Source organism: Cololabis saira, chromosome 9 (assembly GCF_033807715.1).
Source record: "Cololabis saira isolate AMF1-May2022 chromosome 9, fColSai1.1, whole genome shotgun sequence".
Lineage (NCBI taxonomy): Eukaryota > Metazoa > Chordata > Actinopteri > Beloniformes > Belonidae > Cololabis > Cololabis saira.
Window position 1 is genome coordinate 7,801,194 of NC_084595.1, and position 17,566 is coordinate 7,818,759.

At 38.2% G+C, this 17,566-nt stretch overlaps 1 protein-coding gene across 1 annotated transcript in view; it reads right to left on the reverse strand.

The window, feature by feature from the left end:
* galnt9 (polypeptide N-acetylgalactosaminyltransferase 9) overlaps window positions 1-17,566 on the reverse strand; it is a 73,923-nt gene that overhangs the window by 42,423 nt on the left and 13,934 nt on the right. Inside the window, exon 3 of the mRNA XM_061729757.1 lies at window positions 2,659-2,825. Within this exon, the coding sequence (XP_061585741.1) occupies window positions 2,659-2,825 (167 nt within the window). The remainder of the gene's footprint in view (window positions 1-2,658; window positions 2,826-17,566) is intronic.

Below are 17,566 nucleotides of genomic sequence, written 5' to 3' on the forward strand. Positions count from 1 at the left end.
GTCAATAACAACAGCAAAATTAAAGCTGCAAGCAGCGATGAACGGGCCCTCGCACTCATGGCCACTGCCCCCCATAAGCATATCAGAAATGACACGACCCACAACTTCCTATGTCAAACCATTCAAAAGTTATGGCAGAAAATAGGAACTATGAAATATCCACCAATCAGAAGAAGGGGCAGGGCTAATTCAGGCCAATGAAGGTCAACTACGCAATACCGAGTCCGAGGACACCAGCCACGAGTTATGTCAAACCATTCAAACGTTATGGCAGAGAATAGTATTCTAGGGGGCGCTGTTGAGCCGTTAGGCCACGCCCATTAATGCAAACCATGAAATATCAATTTTATCGCCAGGCCTGGCTTGCATACAAAATTTGGTGACTTTTGGGGAACTATCAAATATGGACCAATCAGATGAAGGGGGGGGCGCGCTTTTTGCCGTCTAGCGTCGCCACTGTAAAGCTTTTGAAAGAGAAAAGTAATGCGCGTAGTCGCAGGATGTAGACGCATATTTTGATGTATAACACACCTGGGTGCACGTTAGGGTTCGGGCCGTATTAATTCTCGAAGGAATGGCTCATATTGCTCCAACATTACGCGATTAATTCAAAATGGCCGACTTCCTGTTCGGTTTCGGACATGATACAGGTGTCTACCGATGTTCGTGCATGTACGTCAAACCGTATCGTGGGGCTTGAGGAACAAAGCTTTCTAGGGGGCGCTGTTGAACATTAGGCCACGCCCATTAATGCAAACCAAGTATCACATTTTTCGCCAGGCCTGGCTTGCGTGCAAAATTTGGTGACTTTTGGGGCACGTTTAGGGGGGCAAAAAGGCCCTCTTTTCGTCAGAAGAATAAAAATAACGACAAAAATTCCTACAGATACAATAGGGCCTTCGCACTGTCAGTGCTCGGGCCCTAATAAGTTATTTGGCTTTGGCAGAGAAGATTTGGCAAATTTTTCATGGGGGCAACCCACATATTCAACTCTAGTGCTCATCCCACAAATGCAGATTCCTTACAAATGTGGCTCCATTTAAAAGGGAAATAAACAGGCTTTCCAACCGTATTTTGCCAAGATGTATTGTTACAAAAAAGAAATAATCTCCCAAACACACATTTCTTTACTTTTTGTGCTAAGTTTATGTATGCCATTCTGTAATGACCTCATTGCAAAACCTGTAAGGATCTTTCCGATCTCGATTCATAGAAGGCTAGAATTAAAAGATGGTGCGTTTTCTTTTTCACACAGCTACAGTACATGTTCTGTAAATGGTGAGCCCCACAGTACTCTTGCAACAACAGTACTTCGTGGAAAGGGTTGGAGATATATTCTAAATGAAATTGAATACTGAACATATTACAGCCTTCAGAGTGAAGATAAGGTTGTTCTTAAAAAATCCATTTTGGAAAAACTGTGATAAGGGCTGTGTGTGGGGCGCGCTGGTATACGGGGAGGGGGGGATTGGGGCATCCCATTTCCTTTTTTGTCTGTTCATTGGCTTTTGACAGATCTCTTTTTAATGGAAGGCAGTTAGAGCCTCAGCGGGGACCGCAGAGCAGGCGCTGGGATTCCTGCTCATCCCTCTTTAAGAGTCGAATGTGCCCTTTTTCCTCTGCCAGCCTGAGGGAGGCAGGTTTGTTATTTTGTGATGGCAGGACAAGTGAGAGCTGCAATCTGATCCTCTGTCCCCGTCTCTCTCCAAACAGAAAAGCTCTTGGGATGTGGAAGCAAGCATTATCAGCTGCTGTGGGCATAGTGGGAGAGATGTAAGGATTTACCCACATTGCTATGGAGACAGTAGTGTGCAGCAGTTTAAATAAGGATAAGACAAATCCCTCGCCTGCTGTTTTGTCATGTAGTTTTAAGCCATTTTAAAAGCCATTTTTGAGGTTCTACTATCAAATATTGTCCAACATATCATGTCAAGGGCCCAAAAGGTAAAGGTAGCATACGCGAGTTGGTTATAAAATGATGTTCTTTTCAATATTTTCACACTGACTGCGTTTCCATGCATCAATAACCCTTTTAAAACCCAAATATTGGCAATAACTCGAATTTGCACGGCCATGTAAACACCAATAACCCCTTTGAATAACCCGAATTTGCTCATATTCCGGTTTTTAAAGACCAGAATATGACCCCTGGGTTACTCCTTTTAAAACCTGAATATTGGGTCATGTAAACGCCAAACGGAATATCCCCATCAAACGGAACAGGAATTTGTTTTCTGCTCATGTTCTTTTCACAAGGAATCCTGGTCTTTTGAGTCCAGGAAGTTCTTATAAACTCGGAGAAACACAAGACCAGGAGGAGACTAATCACTTCATAAATGTAATGAAGGATATGAACATTTCTGCATTTGTAGACGGTAGAAAGTACCGGGATAGAAGATTTAAAAGAAGGTGAGTGAAAAGTTGCACGAAACAGCATTTGTTTTGAATTTGAATACAGGAAGAAGAAGCGGAAATGACGGGAATTGTGTCATGATGTTCTCTGCGCGTCGCTGGTTTGATCCAGATATCCCAAATGATTAATTACCATGTAAACGGAATATTCTGAATGTTTCAGTAACCGGAATATTAGCAATAACCAGAATTTTGACTGCATGTAAACGTAGTCACTGTTTCACACATAGCTGGAAAAGCTCTTACCGCTGTCACTGTTGTCGTCCACCAGGATGATTTCCTTGAGCAGGTGAGCCGGCGTGTGGTTGACCACGCTGTGCACCGAGCGCAGGATCACGGACAGCGCCTCGTTCACGAAGATGAAGACCACGGAGATCTGAGGAAGGTCCTCCGGGTACGTCAGCTGCCGACACCTGAGGGGATAAAACCTTTTTGTCAGTATTAGACTATGGTGATCTCATTTATCTGCATGCATCTTTTTTTCTTTTGAAAAAACTGGATTTAGTCTATCAGGCTGCCTTGCGGTTTGTAACAGGTTCAAGTGCACGTACACATCATTGTAATTTGTATCAAATGGTTGAATGGACTTCACTGAGTCTAAGGAGAAAAACACATATGTTCATATTTATTGCAAAAGCATTACTGGGTAAACTACCACTGTACATATCCAATTTATTAAAATATTACTCTATTAGCTATAACACTAGATCATTAGAGAAAATTATCCTCGTGGTCCCAGGCACTCGAACAGAGTTGGTAAATCGGCCTTTTCCTTTTATGCACCGCAAGCTTGGAATGAGCTACAACACAAACTCAACTTGAAATATTGGTAACCCTTTCGTTTACAGTACAGTAATAACCAGGTAATACCATGGTAATTACACTGTAATTACCTAGTAGTACCTTCTATTTACAAGGTAATTACATGGTAACTACCGGGTAATTTACCCAGTAATTACTAGGTAATTATTACGTATTTTCTTGTACCATGTAATTATGTGTATTTACCATGTAATTACATGGTAAATACCTGGTTGTTTAAACTAAACATTACTAGGTAATTCCCAAGACATTAGATGGGGAAATTACAGGTATTTACTAGGTTAATATTGGTAACTACCGGTCAATTTGCCATGTAATTACTCTGAAATTACATGAATTATTTTTAAGTAAGTACCAGGTAATTACTAAGTATTTTTCTGCAAACTACCAGGAAATTATAACCTATATTTGAGGTAGTTACCAGCTAATTACACTTCAATGACCATGTAGTTACCTTGTATTTACTATACATTTCATGGATAACTACCGGGTATTTACCGATTCATTATTGATTTATGTATCATCAATGGATTGGTGCATGTACCCCCGAGGGTGTAAATGACTCTATTGACCTCGTAATTAACCTGATAGTTACCATGTTTTACCCGGCAAATTGGCAGGTACTTACCTTGTATCTACTTGCCCAGTAATTCTATTTCCTAAGTATTTACCCAATAAGTACAGAAATTTTTACCTGGCTTTTACTCAGTAATTAAAGTGAAACTGGACTGTAAAAGAAAGCGTGTGTTGTTTCCATAATATTACCTGGTACTTCTGCATTAAGTACAGAAATAATTACCTGATATTTACCCATTAATTAAAGTAAAACTGGACTGTAAAAGAAAGCGTGTGTTTCCATAATATTACCTGGTAATTGTAGATTAGAATTAAAGATTTGAACAATTGACAAAACGTCTGATAATACCTCCCCTTTACCCTGCAATTAGAAAGTTGGACCACGCCCCCTCACACACACCCCCTCACACACCACCACCACCTTATAACAAATACGCCAAAACAGGTGATCTGTCAAAGACATTTTTTTTTCTTCAAAAGGATAAAGAAAAAAATACAAAGTTCTGTATGAAAACATATTGTACAATGTAAAACGTATTGCATAGTGTAAAACATAAAACTAGGCACAGTGTTGAAAATATAGGCACATTCAGTCAATCAATGCAACAAATAAAAAATACAGTGCATTTAATAACGATATAACAACATATTTAGATCTCAAACTGGCATGTCAAAGACCCCAGTATTATCTGCATTTGGCCATCACCCTTAATCTCAATTTTTTTTCCAGAGACCCTCAATAGAATTACTGGGCAAGTAACTACAAGGTAAGTACCTGCCAATTGCCAGGTAAAACATGGTAACTATCAGGTTAATAACAAGGTCAACAGAGTCATTTACACCCCTCGAGGGTACATGCACCAATCCATTGATAATACATAAATCAATAATGAATCGGTAAAAATCGGTAATGGGGTATCTTTTATATATACAAAATTAACAGGCTATTCATACTAAAATGAAATTGCCATTTCATGGATATTTTTGTTTGGGTGTTTATTGTATTTTTCTTTGTTTCTTTTACCTTTTATTTTCCTTTCTATTCTTTTTCTATTGATTGATTTGTTTTGGTGATTTTGTATTGAGGGGGAGGATTTTTTATAAGCCCTTCGGGCTTCTTTTCCTTTCCTGCGCAAATTATTTGTCCTTGTATGATAAAAAAACTTTACTGTTGTCATTGTGCAAATAAATAAATAAATAAATAAATAAAAAATAAATAAATACCCGGTAGTTATCCATGAAATGTATAGTAAATACAAGGTAACTACATGGTAATTGAAGTGTAATTAGCTGGTAATTACCTCAAATATAGGTTATAATTTTCTGGTAGTTTGCAGAAAAATACTTAGTAATTACCTGGTACTTACTTAAAAATAATTCATGTAATTTCAGAGTAATTACATGGTAAATTGACTGGTAGTTACCAATATTAACCTAGTAAATACCTGTATTTTCCCTCATAGTTCCCATCTAATGTCTTTGTAATTACCTAGTAATGTTTAGTTTAAACAACCAGGTATTTACCATGTATTTGCATGTGAATACACATAATTACATGGTACAAGAAAATACGTATTAATTACCTAGTACTTACTGGGTAAATTACCCGGTAGTTACCATGTAATTACCTTGTAAATAGAAGGTACTACTAGGTAATTACAGTGTAATTACCATGGTATTACCTGGTTATTACTGTACTGTAAAAGAAAGGGTTACCGAAATATTCACCCTCTCTTAATATGTTCAAACATATGTTTAAATCAGTTTTCACAGAACAATGTCATTGTTTTTAATCAAGTGCCATTATTTGTCATGAATTCTTTTTACCTTTCTGATCCTTGTATGTTTTATGTTTGTTTGTTTCTTGTTTTGATATGTTTTTATTTTTTTGTAAAGTTACTTGTCCTTGTACGTATTTTCTTTCATATGAAACTGAATTTATTTTTCTGCTGCCATCTTGACCAGAACTCCCTGGCAGAAGAGATATTGTATCTCAATGGGACTTTCCTGAATAAATAAAGGATAAATTAAAAAAAAGAAAAAAAAAAAAAGGGAGGCACTCAAAAATGGCAGAAATGTATGAACTTTTTAAAAGAATTTCACATGAATACTTGTGGCATAAACAGCTCAGATTTGGAGAGAACATTGATGATAGCGCCAGGATTTTCCAGTGAAGCTGCATGCACTCGCATTTTCTGCTTTGATGTTTTGCCTGTCTGCTGTGAAATGTCAGCTGCCCTCCTGCAGAGAGATGAATGGAAATATTTACACATACGTTTGCTTTCATACTCGTACAAGAAATGTGAGGTTGCTGCCAAGAGATGTAGCTTAGCTGAAAGAGGACACATTATGTCCATATTTTATTTTTTAAATTGTCACAGTTTCCTGAGATCTTAATGAAATGTCAGTGTCATGATTTTGTCAAATCAATACAAAGATTTGGTAAAAGTGATCCTTTATTAACCACGTCTTTACTGCTCACAATAGCTGAGTTATCATTGTCACTCCACCCTTCTTCTGCTTGGTGTGTCACTTCTGAAATTACTGTTGCCACTTTGCACTACCCTCTTCTAGGCATGGGGCGATATACGATATTATCGTATATCGCGATAAAAAACGGCCGCGATAACGTTATCGTGGGGTACTGTAATTATCGCCAAAAAAAAAAAAAAAAAAGAATTTTTTTTTTTTTTTTTTTTTTTTTGGAAGAAAGTGTCAATTCACTCGCCCGGTTGCATATCCGGCCCAGACCGGATACGGATCCAGCTGTAGAGGCGGAGCGCCGGGCGGAAGTGAAGAATCCCCCGACGTGTGTTATTGTTGATGAGCAGGCAGAGCAGCCAGCCACTGTTAAAGTTTCAGAGAGTAATACAATCAGTGTGCATTTGGCTCTACTTTGTCACTTTATTTCTATTTGTCACTTATTTCTTTTGACTCTCAGGGAAGTATTTTCTTATAAAAAAAGAAAGTTCAAATAAGTACCGGTACTATAGTTTACACTTTGTAATGCATAACATTTACAGTACACTATTTGTTCTCTACCTCAAGTGTCACTGTGTTGAGAATGATTTGAGAATAAATGTTCTGAAGGAACCAGTGGATCCACGGTTAGTCTTTTTCCTTGCATTTTAAGAATTTTATAAGCGACGCGCTAATATCGTGATAATATCGTAATCGTGATATTTTTGTCCACTAATATCGTGATATGAAATTTTCATATCGTCCCATGCCTACCCTCTTCCAAGAGGCAGAAAATAAAGCAAAATGTGATATTAGTTGGAGATTAAGCTGGGACATTCAAGTTTGATCTTGGTCTGTGATGTCACAGCACGCTGCAGATCGGAACAGCTCGCTAGATGAGATGTATCGGTCAGACTTATGACCCAAACCAAAGTGACAAGATTTAAGGTCAAAATCAAGATTAAATGTATATACCACATGTTTTAATGTCCACATTTTAACTTGGTAAATCAGCCAAAAGGTGTCAAGGTAACATTGCTTTAACAACTCTGTCTAAAATTTGTCTTTGGGTCAAAATGACCTAATTCTCCTTCTTTCCTTCTGCTCTCTCCTTCCTTCTCCCTTCCTCTTTTCTCCCTTCCTTCCTTCCTTCCTTCCTTCTTTTCTCCCCTCGTACATTCTTTCCTTGTTTTTCTCCTTCATTCTTTAATCCCTTCCTTCTTTCCTTCATTCTTTCCTTCTTTCCTTCCCTTTTTCCTCTCTTCTTTCCTTCCTTCTTACCTTCTTTTTTCCCTTCCTTCCTTCTTTCCTCCCTTCTGTCCTTCCTTCCTTCCTTTTTTCCTCCCTTCTTTCCTTCCTTTTCCCTTCCTTCCTTCTTTTCTTCCTTCCTTCCTTCTTTTTTCCTTTCCTCATTTCTTTCCTTCCTTCTTTTTTCCCTTCCTTCCTTATTTCCTCCCTCCCTTCTTTCCTTCCTTCTTTTTTCCCGTCCTTCCTTCTTTCATCCATTCTTTCCTTCGTTCTTTTTCCCTTCCTTCCTTCCTTCCTTCCTTATTTCCTCCCTTCCTTCCTTCCTTCCTTCCTTCTTTCCTTCCTTCCTTCCTTCCTTCCTTCTTTCCTCTGTCCTTTCCTTCTTTTCTTTCTTCCTTCCTTCTTTCCTCCCTTCTTATCTTCCTCCTTCCTTGACTTGAAGACAGCTCAAGGGTTAATTGCCCCTGCCTGGATGTCCACTGTAATTCTGACTGGTCTTCGCCCATGGCAGAGAGGAGATGGAAAGAGCTAGAAAACGCTTCCAAAACAGAACGAAATAATCTTTCAAATGACATTGAAGCTGACAGTTTATCTTTGTAAATTTGAACGTATGAAATAACACTGACAAAGTATTTTCTACTGTTTTACATTGTTTACTTGGGCATCATACTTTACTCAAGTTAAAAGCCAAGGAAAGAGCTGAGTCTTAAGCAGCGATATGGACGTGTCAGCAGTTTTGCTGTATGTACAGAAAGAGGGAAACTTCCATGGATTTGGAGCAGTACGTGCAAATGCTAGATCACCTTTTTGTTTTCAACATTAAGAAGCAACTGGCTGCATGAATAAGATGGTGCAACCCAGTTAAAATTTTAAAAGTAAGTTGTAATTTTTCAAAATCAATTCAGAAGTGGAGAGGGACCCAGTGAATAAATATAAACTCTGTGATTTTTTGTGCCAATTAAAAGAAAACATGCTGTGTTCTGAACTATTTTCAAACATTGCAAAAGAGATTGATATAAATCAGCATACAGTGCACTGAAATAATGTAATTTTTCTATGACTTTGCCTTTATAAACCACCTAAATGGATTTAGGATAACACAATCAAAAATGTGGGATGTCCAACGCCAGTGCCTACAGAGGATGTACATCCATGTATTAGTAGAAATAAACACAAGGAACTCAAAAAAATGGATTAGCCATCACTAAAGACCCTCGTACAACTTCACTCTATACTCGTGAGCAGCAATACATGACATGTGTTTGGAGTTTTCAGGTGGGAACCTCCTTTCACCAGTGTTTCGCTTAGTTAGTCCCACCACAGCTCCAGAAAGCTGAACGTGATCTCCGGTGAATCCGGTGTAGCTGAATCCTCACCAAAACAACCTCCTAACCTACAAAATGGCTAGACCATATTTACTATTATATGACTTTTGATCAAAAAAATGGCAGGTGGCTTTGAACACATCTTTATTTGCTGTACTCTACTGCCACTATTTTTAACAACTTGTGCTTTTTATTATTTTACCTCTTTTCTTATCATTTTTGTTGGATCCCTAAGTCAACATAATAAATGCATAACCAGGAAAGACACAAGAGACTGTTAGAATGATCTTTAACGCCTTCTGCAGAAGGGAAGCAAAGTCGGAGCTTTGCAGAGCAACATGGCCCTCACGGATGCTCTCAACAAATGCTTGCAGACTCCTCCTTTGCATCAGCTTTTATTGAGAAAACTGTGACAGGAACATTACCATATAAGGATAGTCAGCAGTTAAATAGACAGACAATGAACAGACGTTGGGGTTACAAAGACACATATGTGACATTACAATTAAAGAGGAACTAATCTGGAATGTCAGAGCAACAGACATCTTTAAAAAACACAAAGATCAAGGGGTCAAATGGCTTCCTGACTAAAAACAGGAACTTCATGGGGGTCTTAAAACAGATGGTACAACTAACCCTTAGCCAACCTTTAAAGTCAATGAGACAGTTGTCGGACAGTCGACCCCCTGAGTATATCAAACGCATGTGACGGTTCATAAGGACAGAAACTAGTTCAGAAGTTTGATTAATCTCACAATTTTATTTCATTTTATTTGCCATTTACTGTCTAATTATGTCTTGCCGCTTTTAATGTCGATGTAAAGCACTTTGAATTACCTTGTGTTGAATTGTGCTATATAAATAAACTTGCCTTGCCTTAATGTCTTTTACAAAATTTGTTTATTTGCAAATGCTTCTGAACCTACTGTACCTGCACATGCTTACAGACTAAAACCTTGTCTGATGCAAATGCAGGAACCTCTTTGTGACGCTCAGCCTAGCAACAGTTGAAACCATGTGTAACTAATGGCTCCATTTCATTTAGGTGCACGGGTGAGGACGTGCAAATGCCGGTTACCAGAAATGGCAAACCTGCAGTAAACAAGATTAAAACATGTGCAATTAGATACATCTGCTTAATTAGTCCGAGTGTCCACATCAACAAATTAATGAGGCGGCCTTGCTGTGGAATATAATCCTTATTACTTCCATCTAGTTGGAGTTCAACACTCCAACGAGTAACATATTCATATTTCTTTTCTAATACAAACATATCCCTCCTGAATCATTTTTTCATTTAATTATCTTGGACGCAAGGTAGGAAGGTAAAAAATATCACTCTTGCCTGTTTGTTCTGTACTATACTGTGACTACAGGAGCAGCCCAGGCATCATAAGAAAAGCATGCTTATTCACAGAGACACCACAACAAAACAACTATTTTTGAAAGTTTCTAGCCACCCTTCAGTATTTTCATTCACTTCAGATCTTCAAAGTCTTGTCACATGTGTGTATAAACTGTAATCCCAGTTTCCTCCCACGGGTCTCCAAGTGCTCCATAAATGTGTACAATGTCCACCTCCATCTCCTATTAAGCTTTCTCTTTTCCCGTTTTGAGCTGTCCGTCCATTTTACGGAACAGTATTAGGGCCATGCAGGAGAAAAAATATTTTGAGAGAAGATTTTTTTTTATTGTGCACTTCGAGAAAAAAGTTGAAATGTTGAGATTAATGTTGAAATACAATTTCAAGAATAAAATTGAAATTTCGTGAATAAAGTCGAAATTTCGCCTTTTTTCTCAACATTTCAACTTTATTCACGAAATTTTGACTTTTCTCTCAAGATTTCGACTTTTTTCTCGAAATTGTATTTCAACATTAATCTCGACATTTCAACTTTTTTCTCGGCATTTCCACGTTTTTCTCAACATTTCAACTTTTTTCTCAAAATTGTACTTCAACATTAATCTCGACATTTCGACTTTTTTCTCAACGGCGTGCTCAACGGGCTTGTGTAAAGACTTTCTCACCTTCAGTCACACGCATTTGCAAAGAAAAAAGTAGCATTTTAGGGTTACACAACAGATGGTGTCATATTTTTTTTTTAGATTTTTCTATTTACACAACAATTTCAGTTTTACTACTAAAAAGGTACTATTGAATCCAGTCACATTGATCAATTATATAATAAATGTTTTGCTTATGGCAACAAAAATAAAAATTAAGCAATACTTTGTTCTACTTAAGTTTTATGAAGACGTCATAAAACTTCAAAAATTGGTGAGTAAAAGCTAACATTGGAAAAATATAACCGTGGCCATCTTTTTCAAGAATTTTGGTTCCCATTATTTTCTGGCTTAGAGCTTCATTCATTGTAAACTTCACTGTATGCTGATTGCTGTTTTATTGCTGTCATTTACTTTATGTATCTTATCTATCTGTAGGTATTCGAGTTTTGATGCCCCTACTTTTTTTTTTTCTTCCAGTTTATTTATTTTTATTTATTTCGTGTGTATGTTTTTGTGTTTTTTTGGGTTGTAGGCGAGATTTGGCTTGTGTGCACAAAAGAAAATTGTAAGACCTACTGTCATTTAGGATGTTTGTGATTGCCTTTCTTTTGTGAAATAAAAAGATATTGAAAAAATATGGTTGCCTTTTATGACTCAAAGTAAAATAACTGGCCAGCCTGAACAGATGTTTTTCATGTTTGTCTCAGACCAGTGATTAAACTATTTATTCTCTGAATATAAAAACAATTTAAGTAAATACACTTAAAATGTGTTATTGAAATGAATCCTTACTCCGGATTTAAACATTCTTTCCCTATTAAATATTGGGCAACATTTTAGGAGATACTTGAAACATCAGCACTATAATATACTTTAGCCCTATGAAATAAATGATAGTATGTTTTTAATTTATATGCTCAGGTATAAACCCTTCATTAAAGCAGCCTGCATGCGTTTGGCAGCTTAGAAAAGCAAAAACTATCCCACAAAGGGAGAGTGTTTAATGGAAGACACGTTAAGCTCTACTGCTCCTTTCATTGGAATAAATGCTTGGGTTTTGATTGATCGCCCCTGTATCATTTCAGTCTTTCCGCACACATTTCTGCTTCCCCTCAGCAACTATGTTCCCTCTCACAGCTTCCTCTACGGCCTCTTTTAATCAGACTTGCCAGGTCTATAAATGTGCAACCTGGCAGTGAGTCTGGGAGGTTCAGCTCTTTTCTGCATCCGTGGCAACGGGGAACACAAAGCTGTGTATATTTCACTCCTGTTCTTTTTATTTCCGTGTCATGCACAGGAAGTGCCCAGCCCGAGTGGGCTTACAAGACACCAAAAAAAGAAAAAGGAACATAAAGCAAATGAAAGCCAGACAACAGACCCTGTACCAATTAAACTTGGGCCTTCTTATTTGTCTGCACTACTTTTACCCTATCGACCCTCACGGACCCTGAGGTCCTCCGGTGCTGGCCTTTTAACCATACCAAAAGTTAGAACCAGGACACACGGGGAGGCGGCATTCAGTTTTTATGGTCCCCGATTGTGGAACAGCCTCCCGGAGAACCTCAGGGCCGCAGAGACTGTTGATGTTTTTAAAAAGAGGCTCAAGACCCATCTCTTTAATCAGGCTTTTAACTGACTCATTTAACTCTTTTACATTTCTTATGCTCACCCTTATTTTTATTGAATCTTACTGCTCTGTTTTATATTTAGTTTATCCTTTCTTATCGTATTTTATTTTTGTTTAATCTCAATGTTTTATCTAAATATTTTAGTTTTTATTTATGGTCTATTTTATACATTTTACTGTTTTATTATTTTAGTTTTTAATGTCTTACTTTCTAGACATACTTTTAGGATTTTATGCTATGTTATACTCTTTTAAACTCTTTTAGTGTATTTTATCCTGCTTTCTTGTAGCTTTTATATCCAGTGTTTCCTCATGGGGAGCCTCCATGCTGGGAGTGACTCTGGCCTGCAGGGGGTCGTCCTGGGGGTCGTTCTGGCCTGGATGGTTGTGGAGCTCTGCACCACGGCCTCACCGCTGGGGTGTGGACTCCTCTTTCCGTCCGGGCCGGGATGGTCTCTGTGGGCCCCCCCCCCCTTGTAGCTGCGGGCTATGAGACCTCCTGGCGTGGACGGCTCCCTGTTACCGTTTCGTCACCTGGATCCTCTGTGCCTAGCCATGTCTACACCATGTGTCTGCGTGCGTGTCTGTGTGTGTAATTTAGGAATTTAGGTGAATTGTAGTGTGCTTTTGTCTGCGGGGAGGGGGGGGGGGGCATTAATAAGTTTTATGTTTATTTGTTTTTTCTTGTTTTTTTTTTTTTTTTTTTTCTTCTGTTAAGCACTTTGTGTTTCATTATTTGTAGGAAAAGTGCTATATAAATAAAGTTTGATTTGATTTGATTTGATAAACAATCCTGATGCTTTATCCAGGCTTCAGAAACAAAATGAGCCAACTTAAAACATTGAAGTTAAACAACCCGTCCATTCTATCATCGTCAGAGCACCAGAACATTTCTGAGTTTTTAAAAGACATTTCAGTAAATAATAGAGTTCTCAGTTCATCATACAGAGGGCAATATAACAGAAAATGTGATTCACTTTCCACTTCGTTAAGTTCACATAATTCACACAACCTTTCATCTTCGGGAATGTTTTTAAATCTGCCGACTTTAAGATTTCAGGGAAGGATTCCTGTTGATTTCTTGTTAGATTTGCGTTAACATAAGGTTCATAATTGTATGGAGGATTTTTTGTGCCAAAATTAAATAAATAAATAAATACATCAATAATTAATTAAAATGGGAATGAAATATATCATTAATTAATTAAATGTGTCTTATTTACTTAAAATTAAATTTGAAGTAAAAATATATATTTATTATTTCAGCATTTAATTAATTAATGACACATTTAATTAATGATTTCGTGTTGCTGAATCTGTCAGTTTCACTGTCAGTTTCACTCGTCAAACACGCAACACGAAATCATTAATTAAATGTGTCATTAATTAATTAAATGCTGAAATAATAAATATATTTTTTTACTTAAAATGAATTGTATTTTAATTAATTAATGACATATTTCATTCTAATTTTAATTAATTAATGACACATTTAATTAATGAATGATGTATTTATTTATTTAATTTTGGCACAAAAAATCCTCCATATAATTGTGCTTGATTTGGATGTATGTTCGTAATTTGGACTTAAACAAAATATCATTAAACCATTTTGTCTCAAATAAAGCAAATAACTTATCACTAATTGAAGTTATTGAACAGGTTAAGTTATTACTATACATATACTGTAATCCAACCTCTTCAAATAATGTAAATATTTCTTTAGCCCATGGCGAGCCATTTAATTTACTCCAAATAAAAACTTTCTTATTGACCCTGCCTTCTGGCATATTAAGTAAACGATTCCACAATCTAATCATCTCACATTTACGTCTTATGGAACCAAAAACCCATGTCGCCTTGAACGGCCAGAATCGGAGCAAATTCAAAATTATTGAAATTATGAATTTATGACACAATTGGTCAAGGGGAAGTGAGTGATGAATATTGTTAGAGCCGTTTCTTGGAAATGTCACGGTGGACACGGCGGCCTGATTGCTTCCAGCTAGGCTGTGATCTGAGTGGATTTCAGCGTTGAGATCATAAAGTGATATTGTACATCCATTGCCCTAGTTATGGGATCCAATTTAGAGTATCACTCAGCCTTAAATTTGTACCTGTCTCCAGAAGCGGGGGAGGCTTGTAAAGCCGTAACAGGATGAGCGATCGACTCATCTGTTAATAATGGGACTGAGCTCACCGGCTAGCTCTCATAACTTGATCCAGAACGAGCCTTGACAGAAACAGAGCACCAGATTAAGATGTATTCCTATCACACCTCCCCTTTTTCTCCTTCTCCAGCAGTTCCAGCTCCTCCATCTGAATTTTCTTTTTTTTTTTCTTCTTTTTTAACCCTGCTGGCCACTCTTATTTGCTGTGAAATTTCACATTAACCTCCAACGACCTGTGCAATGCAAGTAACACCAAAGCAACTTTCCAATCCGCAAGGCTCTTCTACCCCCGAAAGATAACTGTTTCCCTCGTCACCTCGCCCGACCCCGACCCCTCCCCAACGCCAAGAGATAAACTCCAGCAGTGGGAAAAAAGGGTAACAATTTGCAGTGGGAGCTCCTTCTCTGAGGAGAACTTTATGATCCCATTCTCCAGTATCAGGCACCTAGGAAATGAAGTAAGCATGTTTCTGCAGCCTTCGCTTTCTGGTTATCAGACAAACGCAGACCAGGGTCTCTCAGGGGAGCAGAGAAAACGTTGGGCCCAGTACTCGAGTTGTAAAAAGAATTCAGGCGGGATGGTGGATTTTATCATATGGGGACAGATAATTTGTGCCGATTACAAATAATATAATATATTACAAATAATAGCACTGACCAAAACACCTGCAGAAATACTGCAGGAATGACATAGCAGCAGTTAAATGCAGCCTTCTGTAAGCTTTAAATATCCACTGGGCTTACATCAAATACATCAAAACACAACAATAAAAAACAGTTTTCTGAACTTATCAATATGATTCTGTCCTTCACAGGATAAGTAAAATGGATCACTGCAAAAACTCAAAATCTTAACAAGAATATTTGTCTTATTTCTAGTTAAAATGTCTCATTTTAGTAAAAAAAAAATCTCATTACACTTAAAACGAAGAAAGACTCATCACTGGAAAAAACAACAATTTCCACCAAGTAGATTTTCACTTGAAATAAGTAGAAAAATCTGCCAGTGGAACAAGATTTTTTTGCTTGTAATAAGAAGATAAATCTTGTCCCACTGGCAGATTTTTCTACTTATTTCAAGTGAAAATTTACTTGAAACGGTTAAAAATGGTCAATTAAGTTATTTTTCTGGTGTTATTTTTCTGGTGATGACTCTAAATGTTGAAATAGCAGTAAAACCACATTCATTGATGAAATGACATAAGGGATGGAAAGGGGGGATGGCAGATTTACTGGGGGGATGATTTGGACTGTTTTTATTTCAGGGGGGATGCCGTCCTCCTCATCCCCCCTCAACTCCAGTACTGGTTGTGCCTCAATCGAGTTTTGGGTTCAACTGCTATTTTGACAAAACAGAAATCAAATTTTCAGCAACATGACAAAGGAAACCAAGGCAAGATTTAGGAGTAATTGAAAAGCTTCTCAGCTTCTCATTGAACGACGAGACACCGAGGGTGGTAAGCAGGCTTGGTACTTTGAATTACATTGTTTTATTTCTGAAGACACAAGCTACATTTAAAACCTTTTTGCGTGTTATGTTGGCATCAGTAATCTCCCTAGCGAGGCTGCTTTTATTGCTTTTTCCCCTCACTCCTCTGCCAAATGATCCGATATTGTTCCTATAAGCCTCCCAAACATAACAAATGACAGTCCCACCATAGTATAAAGCCAGTTTAACCCTTGTGCTGTCTTCAGGTCAAGGGAAGAAGGAAGGAAGGAAGGAAGAAAGAAAAGAAAGAAGGGAGAAAAGAAGGAAGGAGGAAGGGAAGAAGGGAGGAAAGAAGGAAGGAAGGAAGGAAGAAAGAAAAGAAAGAAGGAAGGGAGGAAAGAAGGAAGGGAGAAAAGAAGGAAGGAAGGGAGAAAAGAAGGAAGGAAGGGAGAAAAGAAGGAAGGAAGGAAGCAAGGGAGGAAAGAAGGAAGGAAGGGAAAAAAAGAAGGAAGGAAGGGAGAAAAGGAGGAAAGGAGGAAAGAAGGAAGGAAGGAAGGAAGGAAGGAAGGAAGGAAGGAAGGAAGGAAGGAAGGAAGGAAGGAAGGAAGGAAGGAAGGAAGGAAGGAAGGAAGGAAGGGAGAAAAGAAGGAAGGAAGGGAGAAAAGAAGGAAGGAAGGGAGGAAAGAAGGAAGGAAGGAAGCAAGGGAGGAAAGAAGGAAGGAAGGGAAAAAAGAAGGAAGGAAGGGAGAAAAGGAGGAAAGGAGGAAGGAAGGAAGGAAGGAAGGAAGGAAGGAAGGAAGGAAGGAAGGAAGGAAGGAAGGAAGGAAGGAAGGAAGGAAGGAAGGAAGGAAGGAAGGAAGGAAGGAAGGGAGGAAAGAAGGAAGGAAGGGAGAAAAGAAGGAAGGAAGGGAGGAAAGAAAGAAGGAAGGAAGGAAGGAAGGAAGGAAGGAAGGAAGGAAGGAAGGAAGGAAGGAAGGAAGGAAGGAAAGAAGGGAGGAAAGAAGGAAGGAAGGGAGAAAAGAAGGAAGGGAGGAAAGAAAGAAGGAAAGAAGGGAGGAAAGAAGGAAGGAAGGAAGCAAGGGAGGAAAGAAGGAAGGAAGGGAGAAAAGAAGGAAGGAAAGAAGGAAGGAAGGAAGGAAGGAAGGAAGGAAGGAAGGAAGGAAGGAAGGAAGGAAGGAAGGAAGGAAGGAAGGAAGGAAGGAAGGAAGGAAGGGAGGAAAGAAGGGAGGAAAGAAGGAAGGAAGGGACGAAAGAAAGAAGGAAGGAAGGGAGGAAAGAAAGAAGGGAGGAAAGAAGGAAGGAAGGAAGGAAAGAAAGAAGGGAGAAAAGAAGGAAAGAAAGAAGGGAGAAAAGAAGGAAGGAAGGGACGAAAGAAAGAAGGAAGGAAGGAGAGAGCAGGAGGAAAGAAGGACAAGAGAATTAGGTCATTTTGACCCAAAGACAGTACAAGGTTAAGACCCTTCGTTTTTAAGGTAAAAATGTCACATGC